An 11,806-nucleotide genomic window follows, 5' to 3' on the forward strand; every position below is an offset into this window, starting at 1 on the left:
GAATATTGTACAAAATGTGTTGAAGTTTCTGTACAAAATTGTTTGCTTTTTTCTTTGTAAAAGCTTCTTCATACTATCAAAAGAATATAAATCCGTAGTCATTAGATTTATTCCTCTGTGTTTTTCTTCCTTATTTTACTATCATTGTCCTATACCTTATTTTAGAAAGTGCATCAAGGGGCACCTGGGTGGCTCAGTCGGTTAAGCAGCCGACTCCTGGTTTTGGCTTAGGTCATGATCTCATGGTTCAAGAGTTACAGCCCCACATTGATGTCAACTCAGAGCCTGCTTGGGATTCTCTCTCTGTCTCTCTCTCTCCCCCTCCCTCTCTCTCTGCCCCGCTCCCAGGCTCACTCACACTCTTTCTCTCCCTCTCAAACTAAATAAACAAACTTAAAAAAAAAATAGAAAGTGCTTCAAGTAGCATGTGGCTTACTAAATTAATGGTTGTCAAACTTTTTGGGTTCAGCATCCCTTTATGCTTTAAAATTTTATTGAAGATTTTTAAGGCTTTCTATTTATATTAATTATACCTATTAAAGTTTGCCATATTAGAACTTAACACAGAATTTTAAAACATTTATTTGTTTATTACAAAATAATAAACTCTTACATGTTGACATAAATATTTTTAAAATACTTCCTCTTCTAAAACCAAAAAAATAGTGAGAAAAGTGGTCTCATTTTACATTTTTGCATATCTCTTTAATGTCTGGCTTGGTAAAAGACAGCTGGATTTTCTTTAAAAAAATTTTTTTTTAATGTTTATTTATTTTTGAGAGAAAGACATGGAATGTGAGTGGGGGAGGGGCAGAGAGGGAGACACAGAATTCCAAGCAGGCTCCAGGCTCTGAGCTGTCAGCACAGCTCCATGCGGGGCTGGAATTCACAAACCCGGAGATGGTGACCAGAGCCAAAGTCAGACATTCAAGGATTAAGCCACCCACGCGCACCACCGTTACTTGCTTTTTAAGCTTTCTTTAATTCTTAAAGAAAATCCGGTTATGGCACTATTGACAAACAAGTTATATATTTGATTTCCAACTTAAAAAAAAATCACAATTAGTTTTGTAAGAAACTGCCATATTGTCTTCCAAAATGTACCATTTTGTATTCTCACCAGCAATGACTGAGAGTTCCTGTTACTCCACATCCTCACCAATGTTTGGTATTGTCAGTGTTTTGGAAATTTAGCCGTTCTAATAGGTGTGCAGTCGTGTGTCATTGTTTTCACTTGCAATTCTCTAATAATATATGATGTTGAGCATATTTTCACATGCATATTTGCCATCTGTGTAGCTTCTTTGGTGAGGTGTCTGTTCAGATCTTTTGCCATTTTTAAGCAGGCTGTTAGTTTTCTTACTGCTGAATTTAAAAGGTTCTTTTAACTGAGGAGGCTCAGTCAGTTGAGCATCCAACTTTGGCTCAGGTCCTGATCTCACGGTTCATGGGTTCAGGCCCCGCGTCGGGCTCTGTGCTGACAGCTCCAAGCCTGGAGCCTGCTTCCGATTCTGTGTCTCCGTCTCTCTCTGCCCCTCCCCCGCTCATGCTCTATCTCACTCTCAAAAATAAATAAACATTAAGTTTTTTTTAATAAATAAAATTTCTTTATATATTTTGGACACCTGTCCTTTAGCAAATATCAAGTTTTGCAAAGATTTTCTCCCGGTCTGTGATATATTTTTTCATTTTCTCCACAGTGTCTTTCACAGAGCAGGAGCGTTTAATTTTAATGAAGTACAACATCAATTCTTTCTTTCATGGATCATGCTTTTGGTGTTGTATCTAAAAAGTCAATGCCAAGCCCAAGGTTACCTAGATTTTTCACCTATATTATCTTTTAACAGTTTTGTAGTTGTGCCAGAGGTTAGGGGAAGAGAAGGACAAATCGTGGAATAGGGGGGACTCTTAGGGCAATGAAACTATACTCTATGATACAGTAATGATGGGCACATGTCATTATACATTTGTGAAAACGCATAGCCTGTACTTACACAAAGAGTGACCCCTAATGTGAACTACTGGACTTTAATTAATAAAAATGTATCAATATTGGTTCATCAGTTGAAACAAATGTGTGACACTAATACAAGGTGCAAATGTAGGGGAAACAGTGGGAGATGTGGTATATAGAAACTTTCTGTACCTTTCCATCAATTTTCCATAAACCTAAAACACTTCTGAAACTAAAGTCTACTGATTGTTTAAATTATAACTAGCCCCCAAACTACCACAAAACAGGCAAGTATTACAAAATGAAATTATTAAGGGTGCCAGGCTGGTTCAGTCAGTGGAGCATGTGGCTCTTGATCTTGGGATCGTGGGTTCAAGCCTCACGCTGGGTGTAGGGGTTACTTAAAAATGAAAAATCTTAAAAATAAAGGAAATTCAAGTGAGGTTTTGTTTGTTCATGATTATCAGAACTCATACTTTATTGACACTGTGCAGAGACAATTCTTGAAAGCCCAATTTGAAAGGATCAACTTTTTTTATCTTCATGAAATTGTCCTATTCACTTGAAGATATGATTAGGATTGTGACATATTGAAATCTTTGTGAAAATTATTAATCCAATTAATGTTGGCATTGGGAACAGAGAGTTTATTCATGAGGTATTTACTACTTCATCTGCTGTTATGAACTGTTGCCAGTGGTATTTACAAAGCAAAGGCCTCACACCAGAACTACTTGCAGTGAAAGGTGGCATCTGGGGTGCAGGTGTTGAGGTCAGCATGCTGGGCTATGAGTGCTGAATGGCACACGTTTGTCCATCATTTTCCTCTAGTCAGCTATTGGGAAACTTTGGTTCATCCAGCTTGATAGGATAGGATAACACTCAGCTTTCACTTGGCAAGAACCACAAATGCAGGAAAGGCCATGAAAGCACAGGATGGTGCTTGTGCTTAAGAGAATCTTGAGCTTAGGTGAAGTTTTGTAAAAGGAGAATTAAATTGTTAAAAACTCATCCCAATCTGTCCGGCCTTGATTGATGGAGACTGTCTCCTGGTCATTAAAGAGGTGTGTTCTTTTTTGGGATAGAGATCGATCATGAAGCTTGTTCATGGCTTCTTTCTGATCAGCAGCTTAGTTTTCTAAGAACCTTTACATTGGGACAGGAGTCCTTGGAGAGTGGAACTGAGTTTTGAGGCTACTACCAGGGTAATGTCCCATTTACAAATTAATAAATGGACCATCTAGCTTAAAAACCAAGGAGTTCTTTTAGAAAGAATCTTTCCCTAAGACCCTACCTATGTTGGGAACATGAAAGACTAGAGTTCCTTGACCTATAATATCGTTAGCCACATTCTGTACTGTGGAGACCTCATCAAGGTAGAGCACTGCCAAAGCACCAGCCCACTGTCTCTACGGGTCATCGTGTGAGTCTGTGGCTGTCATTTCCCCCAGGGGATGCTAGATTCCAGCTCTCCCTTATGTTTTGTATCCTTCACAGCTCCTGGCATAAGGCCTTGCAGCATGGCAGGTTGCTGAGTCAATGTTGATCTACTGCAGCTCTGACTTCAGATTCCATCAGGGCAGTTTTTGTTTCAGAAAGTAAACAGGAGAGAGTGGACCCAGCCTGGCACTGGCCAATTTAGCAGTTTAAAGGTATAAGCTCTTCAAAATGTGGGCAATTCCTCTGATTTTCTGGGTCTGTCTTTGCTCCCAGGGCCCTTCAGATGAAATAAATTCACTTCTCCCAAGGAACTCTCAAAAACACACTCCCTACTGAGGGTGGATCTGTCTATATTTCTAGGACTCATATCTGAAATCCTCCTTTAAATCCTTCCCCTCCCTAGGCTACCTCCCACCCATCTGCAGGGGTAGCAAACACGGATCTCAGTGGGGCAGACAGCCAGTTTGCATGAGGGAAGGAGGCCTGTTAACATGGGGGCTGGTGTGAATTGTGACAAACTGAAAGGCATTCATATCTGCAAGTTCTTAAACTGTCCTGGTCAAATCAAATGCATGAACTGGAAGTCCAGTTCAGTCACCTATAGCCAATGTGGGATGTTTGATCCTCAGCGTATGGTATAAACTGCTTAGGTGTGAACAAAAGGGCCTTTCCCAACCTGGCTTCCCACAGCTTGCCCTTCGAGTCCAGCCACTCCCACCTACGTCCCTACACTCTGCTTACATGACATACTTTTATGCATGCCCTCCCTGGTCACCTTTGCAGGTGCATTCTTTTTGTTCCCCAGCATTTATCAAACACCTAATGCAGCAGGCACTAAAATAGGTGCTGAGGAAACAAACGTGAACAAGAGTTTCTGACCTCATGGAGTTTACAGGGTCGTGAGAGACATATACATTAGATAATTACCAGCCTGTGATAAGGGATATGAGAGCAGTACAGGGTGTGACTGAAACGTACACAAAGAGCACCTTGCCAGATCAGGGAGAGCAGGTTTGGGAAGGCTTTTCAGAGGAGTAGATATTAGCTGCAGCTGAAGGGGAGCTGAAGAAGCAAGGATGAGGGTGAAAGGGTAAGGAAGGGTGTAGGGAGAGGGCTTCCTAGAAGAAGAAGCAGCACTTGTAAAGGTCCCTAAGGAAACTGACATTCCATGTGATTTGAGACTAAGGATGTGAGAAGGGTGGCATAAGATAAAACTAGGAAGGTGAGCAAAGTCCAGATCTTCCCAAGCTTTGTGGCCAAACAAAGGAGTTCAGATTTTGTCCTAAGGGCAATGGGCAGCCACCAACAGTTTTTAGTCAAAGGCCGTTTGGACCCAAATTTGCCTTTTAGAAGAATCACTCTGGCTTCAGTGTGGAGGACAGGCTGACGTAGCAAGCCTGGAGGTAAAGAGGACAATTACAGGGTCATCATAATAAACCAGCCAGAGATGATGGTGGCCTGGCCTGAGGAACAACACTGAGGTGGAAAGCATGGACCAGACTTGGGAGACAGAAGTGACATACCTCAGAGATTGATTATGAGATTAGGAGGAGGTGTCGATGATGAACGTGGAGCGCCCTGATCTAGTCATCCTTTCAGCTTAATTCTCTCATTAGCCCTCATGGACCTTCCAGGCACCTTTCTACCTGCTGCCCCAGCACTCTGTCCCACTGCCAGTTTAGCACAGCGTATTGTTTAATGGTGACAGGTTGTTCGTCCTATTTCCTTGTTATGTTGGGCAGGGACCCTGTGTCAGTCAGGGTCAAATTAGGAGATGGAAGCCATACAGTAATTTTAACAGCTTAAGTTTAATGTGTAGAATTACACATTACACAAGAAATTTCAGTAAAGACAACTCTAAAGAATATAGGATCAGCAGATATAAGGTTCATTGACCACCTCTGAGGCTGGGGTAGAGCACTAGGCCTGAGAACCAGACCCAGTTGGAGAGGACGTGGCTGTGGAAATTGGATGGCACAGTTGCTTGGTGCTGTGCCAGTGGTAGTTGCTGGAAATTTGCCCTCCAGAATTTGCTGGAAACCTACCTTCTGAGGTCCCAAAGAAAGCCATTTCATAGAAAGGTGTCTCACTGGAGGCACCCTCCTACAAAGACAACTAAAGGGTGTTGCAGGGGAAAGCTGCTGGGTGCTGCTTACCACTATTACTACAGAAGCCAGGCTCTGGAAGAACTACATGAGCTGCAGAGTCGTGGCACTGGAAAAGCCTTCTGTGTTGCAGGAGCTGGGCACTGAGGAATCCATACATACTTCCGGAACCACTGAAACACACCAGACTAAGAAGGAAAACCCCTTCCTCATGCAATCGCTCTCCAGAGCCCACAGCTGACAAAGCTTAACATTGTGTCACCCGACAAAGGAAAAATTACTTTTTAAAAAAGTTTATTGGGGTGCCTGGGTGGTTCAGTCGATGAAGCGTCCGACTCTGGCTCAGGTCATGATCTTGAGGTTCATGAGTTTGAGCCCCGCATTGGGCTCTGTGTTGACAGCTCAGAGCCTGGAGCCTGCTTCAGATTCTGTGTCTCCCTCTCTGCCCCTTCCCCACTCACACTCCGTATCTTTCTCTCTCTCAAAAATAAGTAAACATTTTTTAGAAGTGTATTTAGTTATTTATTTTGAGAGAGAGAGAAAGAGAGAGAGAGAGAGAGAGAGAGAGAGAGAGTGTAGGCGGGGGAAGGGCAGGGAGAGAGGTAGAGAGAGAATCCCAAGCAGGCTCTTGTGCAGTGCAGAGCCCAACGCAGGGCTCGATCCCATGAACCATGAGATCATGACTTGAGCCGAGATCAAAAATTGGATGTCTAACTAAGCCACCCAGGCGCCCTGGAAACATTACTTTTAAATGGCCCAGCTCTGTTTTTGCACAAGCAAGCAATGAAGAGTGAATTTGGAGCCAAGAGGCAATAAATTGGTAAGCAGCACAGACCCCTTCTTGTTTATCCTCGCTGCTGGAGTACCACAGGGGGCTAGAAGTCAACATGTCAAGAAAAGTTCAGAATGAAGAAATGTAAATTCAAGTTCTTTGTCTGTTTTTAAATTTTGTTGTTGTTGTTGATGAGTTTCATCAACTCATCAGATACATGATTTGCAAATATTTTCTCCCAGTTTTTTTTCATTCTCTTGAGAGTGTCCTTTGAAGTACAAAAGTTTTCAATTTTGATGAAGTTCCGTTTATCTATTTTTTCTTCTGTTGCTTGTGCTTTTAGGGTCATATCCAAGAAATCATTGCCAAATCCAACTTTTCTCCTATGTTTGCTTCTAAGAGTTTTATAAAGTCAGGTCTCATGTTTAGGTGTTTAATTTACTTTAATTTTTGTATGTAATGTAAGGTAAGGGGTCAACTTCATTCTTTTGCATGTGAATATCCTGTTTACTTAGCACCATCTGTTAAAAAGTACTTAACCATATATGCAAGGGCTTATTTCTGGGCTCTCCATTCTTTTCCATTGATCTATATGTCAGCCTTATTCCAGTACCACAGTTTTTTTTAAAAATTTTTAATGTTTATTTATTTTTGAGAGGACAAGAGACAGAGTGTGAGTGGGGGAGGAGAAGAAAGAGAGGGAGACACAGAATCTGAAGCAGACTCCGGCTCTACACTATCAGCACAGAGCCCAACACGTGGCTTGAACTCATGAACTTTGAGATTGTGACCTGAGCTGTAGTCGGACACTTAACCGACTGAGCCAACCAAGGGCCCCCCACAGTTTTTTTTTTAAGTTTTGTTTATTTTGAGACAGAGAACAAGACAGTGCATGTGAGTGGGGGCAAGGGCAGAGAGAGAAGGAGAGAGAATCCTGAGTGCAAAGCCAGACGTGGGGCACAAACCCATGAACCATGAGATCATGACCTGAGCCAAAACCAAGAGTCTGATGCTTAACCCACTGAGCCATCCAGGCATACCACCATACTATTCTGATTACTTTAGCTTTGTAGTTTGTTTTGAAATAAGGGAGTGGGCCTCCAAATATTTTTTTTTTCAAGATTGTTTTGGCTATTCAAGATCCCTTCATATTCCATATGAATTCTAGGATGGGATTTTTCTACATCTGAAATAAAAATTATTATGTTGTGATGGGGATTGCATCAAATCTGGAGATCACTTTGGGTAGTGTGGAAATCTTAATTTTTCTATTTATTTACACCTTCCTTAATTTTCAGCAATGTTTTGTAGTTTTCAATGTACAATTCTTTTGACTTTTTGATCAGATTTGTTCCTAAGTATTTTATTCTTTTTGAGGCTATTGTAAATGGAATGTTCTCGATTTCCTTTTTAGAATGTTACCATTGCTGATGAAAAATGTGACCGATTTTTCAATGTTGATTTTTGTATCCTGGGATTTTGCTGAATTTATTAGTTATAGCGTTTGTGTGTGTGTGTCTGTGTGTGTGGGGGGTGGCTCTTTAGACTTTTCTACATATAAAATCATGTTATCAGCAAACAGGGATAATTTTGGGGTGCCTGGGTGGCTCAGTTGGTTAAGCATCCAACTTCGGCTCAGCTCATGATCTCCCAGTTCGTGGGTTCAAGTCCTGCACTGGGCTCTGTGCCGACAGCTCAGAGTCTGGAGCCTGCTTTGGATTCTGTGTCTCCCTCTCTCTCTGCCCCTACCCCATTCACACTCTGTCTCTCTCTCAAAAAAATAAATAAATAAATAAATAAATAAATAAACATTAAAAAAAAGAATGTGTGGTTAATTTCAACATATTTGTGAATTTTCACATCTTCCTTCTGTTAATGATTTCTAGTATCATTCCATTGAAATCAGAAAAGAAATTATGTATGATTGCAAACTCTTTAAAGTTACTGGGGCAGCTAGGTAGCGTCTCACTTCAGCTAAGGTGATGATCTTGCGGTTTGTGGGTTCAAGCCCCACATCAGGCTCTGTGCTGACAGCTCAGAGCCTGGACCCTGCTTCGGATTCTGAGTCTTCCTCTCTCTGCCTCTCTCTCTCTCAGAAATAAAGAAATAAAATAAAATAAAATAAAATAAAATAAAATAAAATAAAATAAAATAAAATAAAATAATTAAGACTTGTTTTCTGGCTTAACATATAGTCTATCCTGGAGAACATTCCATGGGCACTTGAGAAAAATGTGTATTCTGCTTTTGTTGGTTCAACTGTTCTATGCATGTCTGTTAGGTTTAATTGGTTTATAGTGTTGTTCAAGTCTTCTATTTTATTACTGATCTTTTGTCTGATTGTTCTATCTATTATTGCAAGTGGTCACTGATATGTTCAACTATTGTAGAGCTGTTTATTTCTCCCTTCAATTCTTTCAATGTTTGTTTCATATACTTTGGATTTCTGGTATTTTGTACATGTATGTTTATAATTATGGTATCTTCTTGCGAAGTTATCATCAATATAATGCCCTTCTTTGTCACTTGCAACAATTATTGACATAAGGTCTGTTTTGTCTCATATTAGTTTAGCTACCTTAGCTCTCTTCTTCTGTTTACCATACGTGAAATCTCTTTTCCATTCTTTCATTTTCAACCTATTTGCGTCAGATCTGAAATGAATGTCTTGGGCTTTTCCTCCTGCTCCTCCAACCCCAGTGCCACTCCGGCTGTACCACGCTGGCTCAGAGCTCTCTGCTCCTGTTGAACTAGCACCACTGTTGTCTCTCTCCAGCTGCAGACATCATTATCTACCAGGACTTCATCAGCCATGATGAGATATTCTCCAACAACTACAAAATCCAGATCATGGACAGGCTATGCCTGGAAGTGGAGGGATCAGTAGGACAGAGGGTAACACTGATGACTGGTTCATTGGTGGAAATGCCTCTGATGAAGGCCCCAAAGGTGAAGGTACCAAAAGGACATTAACCACTGGTGTTGATGTTGTCATGAACCATCACTTGCAGGAAACCAGATTCACAAAAGAAGCATATAAGAAGTACATAAAAGATTACATGAAGTCAATCAACGGCAAACTTGAAGAACAGAAGCCAGAAAGACTAACAACTTTTATGAGAGGGACTGCAAAACAAATCAAGAACACCCTTGCTAATTTCAAAAACTACCAGTTCTTTATTGGTGAAAACATGAATCTAGATGGCATGGTTGCTCTGTTGGACTATTGTGAGAATAGTGTGACCTCATACCTGATTTTTTTAAATGATGGTTTAGAAATGGAAAAATGTTGGGGCACCTGAGTGGCTCAGTTGGTTGAGCGTCCGACTTCAGCTCAGGTCATGATCTTCTGGTCTGTGAGTTCGAGCCCCACATCAGGCTCTGTGCTGACAGCTCAGAGCCTGGAGTCTGCTTTGGATTCTATGTCTCCCGCTCTCTGCTCCTGCCCTGCTCGTGCTCTGTCTCTCTCTCTGTCTCAAAAATAAATAAACATTAAAATTAAAAAAAAAAAAAAAAGAAATGGAAAAATGTTAACAAATCTGGCTATGACTTTGGATATATCACCTGTTGTCATAACTGGCTTCTGCTTTTCATCCACACAAACCAGGACTTAGACGAATAGGATTGATGTCATCTTGAGCACTTCAATAATTTTGACTTCAATTTATTTGGAGCAGAGGCATTGTTTTTAAGAAAAAAAAAACATGTCATGTAGGTTATCTAAAAACAAAATGCATTTAGGTGTGCCTGGGTGGCTCAGTCAGTTAAGGGTCCAACTTTGGCTCAGGTCATGATCTCCAGTCTGTGAGTTTTAGCCCCACATCAGACTCTGTGCTGACAGCTCAGATCCTGGAGTCTGCTTCGGACTCTGTGTCTCCCTCTCTCACAGCCCGTCCTCCATTCTCTTTCTCTCTCTCTCTCTCAAAAATAAACATTTAAATTTTTTTTAAATAAAATAAAATGCATAAAAACTCAAATGTAAAATAAGTATCTTGGGGTGCCTGGCTAGCTCAGCTGTTGGAGCACGTGACTCTTGATGTTGGAGTCCTGAGCTCAAGCCCCACATTGAGTGTAGAGATCACTTTAAGTATTTTTAAATTTTATTTATTTATTTTGAAAGACAGAGAGAGTGTGAGCAGGGGAGGGGCAGAGAGAGAGAGAGAGAAAGTAAGAGAATCCCAAGTAGACTCTGAACTGCCAGCAAGGAGCCCAACCCAGGGCTCAAACTCATGAGAATCAGATGCTTAACTGACTGAGCCACCCAGGTACCCTGGGATTACTTTATTTTTTTTAATGTTTATTTATTTTTGAGAGAGAGAGAGACAGAGCTTTTTTTCATCTGGGAATGTCTTATTTACGCCCTCATTTTTGCTGGATGTAGAGTTCTCAGTTGACAGCTTTTGCTTGTAGCACTTTAAATATATAAATCCACTCCCTTTAGACCTCCAAAGTTCTTACTAAGAGATTGGCTGCAACTTTTATTGAGCATCTCTTGCAATGATGAATCATTTTTCTCTTGCTGCTTTCAAGATTCCTTGTCTTTTCTTTTGACAGTTTAATTTTAATGTGTTTTGCTGTAGTCTCTTGGGTTTAATCCTATTTGGAATCCTTGAGTTTCTTGGACTTGTAGATCCATGTATTTCCTCAAATTTGTGAAGTCCTTCGTCATTATTTCTTCAAATAATCTCTGCCTCTTTCTTCCTCATTTCTCCTTCTGGAATATCCATAAAGCATATATTGATCTGTTTGATGATGCCCCATATGTTTCTTCATCTCTGTTCACTTTTCTTCATTTTTCTCCTCAGATTGGATAATTTCATGTCCTATCATCAAGTTCACTGATTCTTTCTCTGCCTGGCCATATCTGCTATTGAGCCCCCTCTAATTTATTTTTAAATTGTTATTGTAATTTTTTTTAGCTCAGGATATTTTTTGGTTCCTTTTTATAATTTCTACCTCTTTGTTGATATTCTCATTTTGTTCACATAAAATATTCATGATTTCCTTTAGTTCTTTGTGTTTCTATTTAGCTCTTTCAGTGTACTTTTTAAATGTTTATTTATTTTGAAAGAAAGAGAGTGGTTGAGGGGCAGAGAGAGAGGGAGAGAGAATCTGAAGGAGGCTCCACACTAAATATTTATACATAATATATTTATTGTTTAAATATAAATTATTAAATATTAAATATTATTATTTATTTTTGTATAAACGACAGCACAGAGCCCGATGCAGGGCTTGATCTCATGAACTGTGAGATAATGACCTGAGCTGAGATCAAGAGTCAGATGCTTAACCAACTGAGCCACCCAGGCGTCCCTTTCAGTGTACTTAAAGATAACTTTTAAAAAGTCTTTGTCTAGTAAGTCTGATGCCTGTGCCTTTTCAGGGATGGTTTCTGCCAATTTATTTTCTTTTTTTAAGTGGGTCATATTTTCCTATTTCTTTGTATGTCTAGTAATTTTGTTGATGTTGAAAATTGGGCATTTGAAAGAATCCATCTATCCTAGTCTTTGCAGACTGGTTTTGTACTAGAGC

At 40.3% G+C, this 11,806-nt stretch overlaps 1 protein-coding gene across 1 annotated transcript; it reads left to right on the forward strand.

Annotated features, from left to right (window-relative positions):
• Nucleotides 1-3,885: 3,885 nt before the first annotated feature.
• Nucleotides 3,886-9,555, forward strand: LOC122210296 (translationally-controlled tumor protein-like; the record flags this gene model as incomplete). Its single annotated transcript, XM_042922913.1, is given in 3 exon segments — nt 3,886-4,024; nt 9,048-9,149; nt 9,152-9,555. Coding segments are annotated over 3 exon segments (645 nt in total), but the record flags the coding sequence as incomplete, so codon positions are not given.
• Nucleotides 9,556-11,806: the final 2,251 nt, after the last annotated feature.

This window comes from Panthera leo, chromosome E3 (assembly GCF_018350215.1).
Source record: "Panthera leo isolate Ple1 chromosome E3, P.leo_Ple1_pat1.1, whole genome shotgun sequence".
Classification (NCBI taxonomy): domain Eukaryota; kingdom Metazoa; phylum Chordata; class Mammalia; order Carnivora; family Felidae; genus Panthera; species Panthera leo.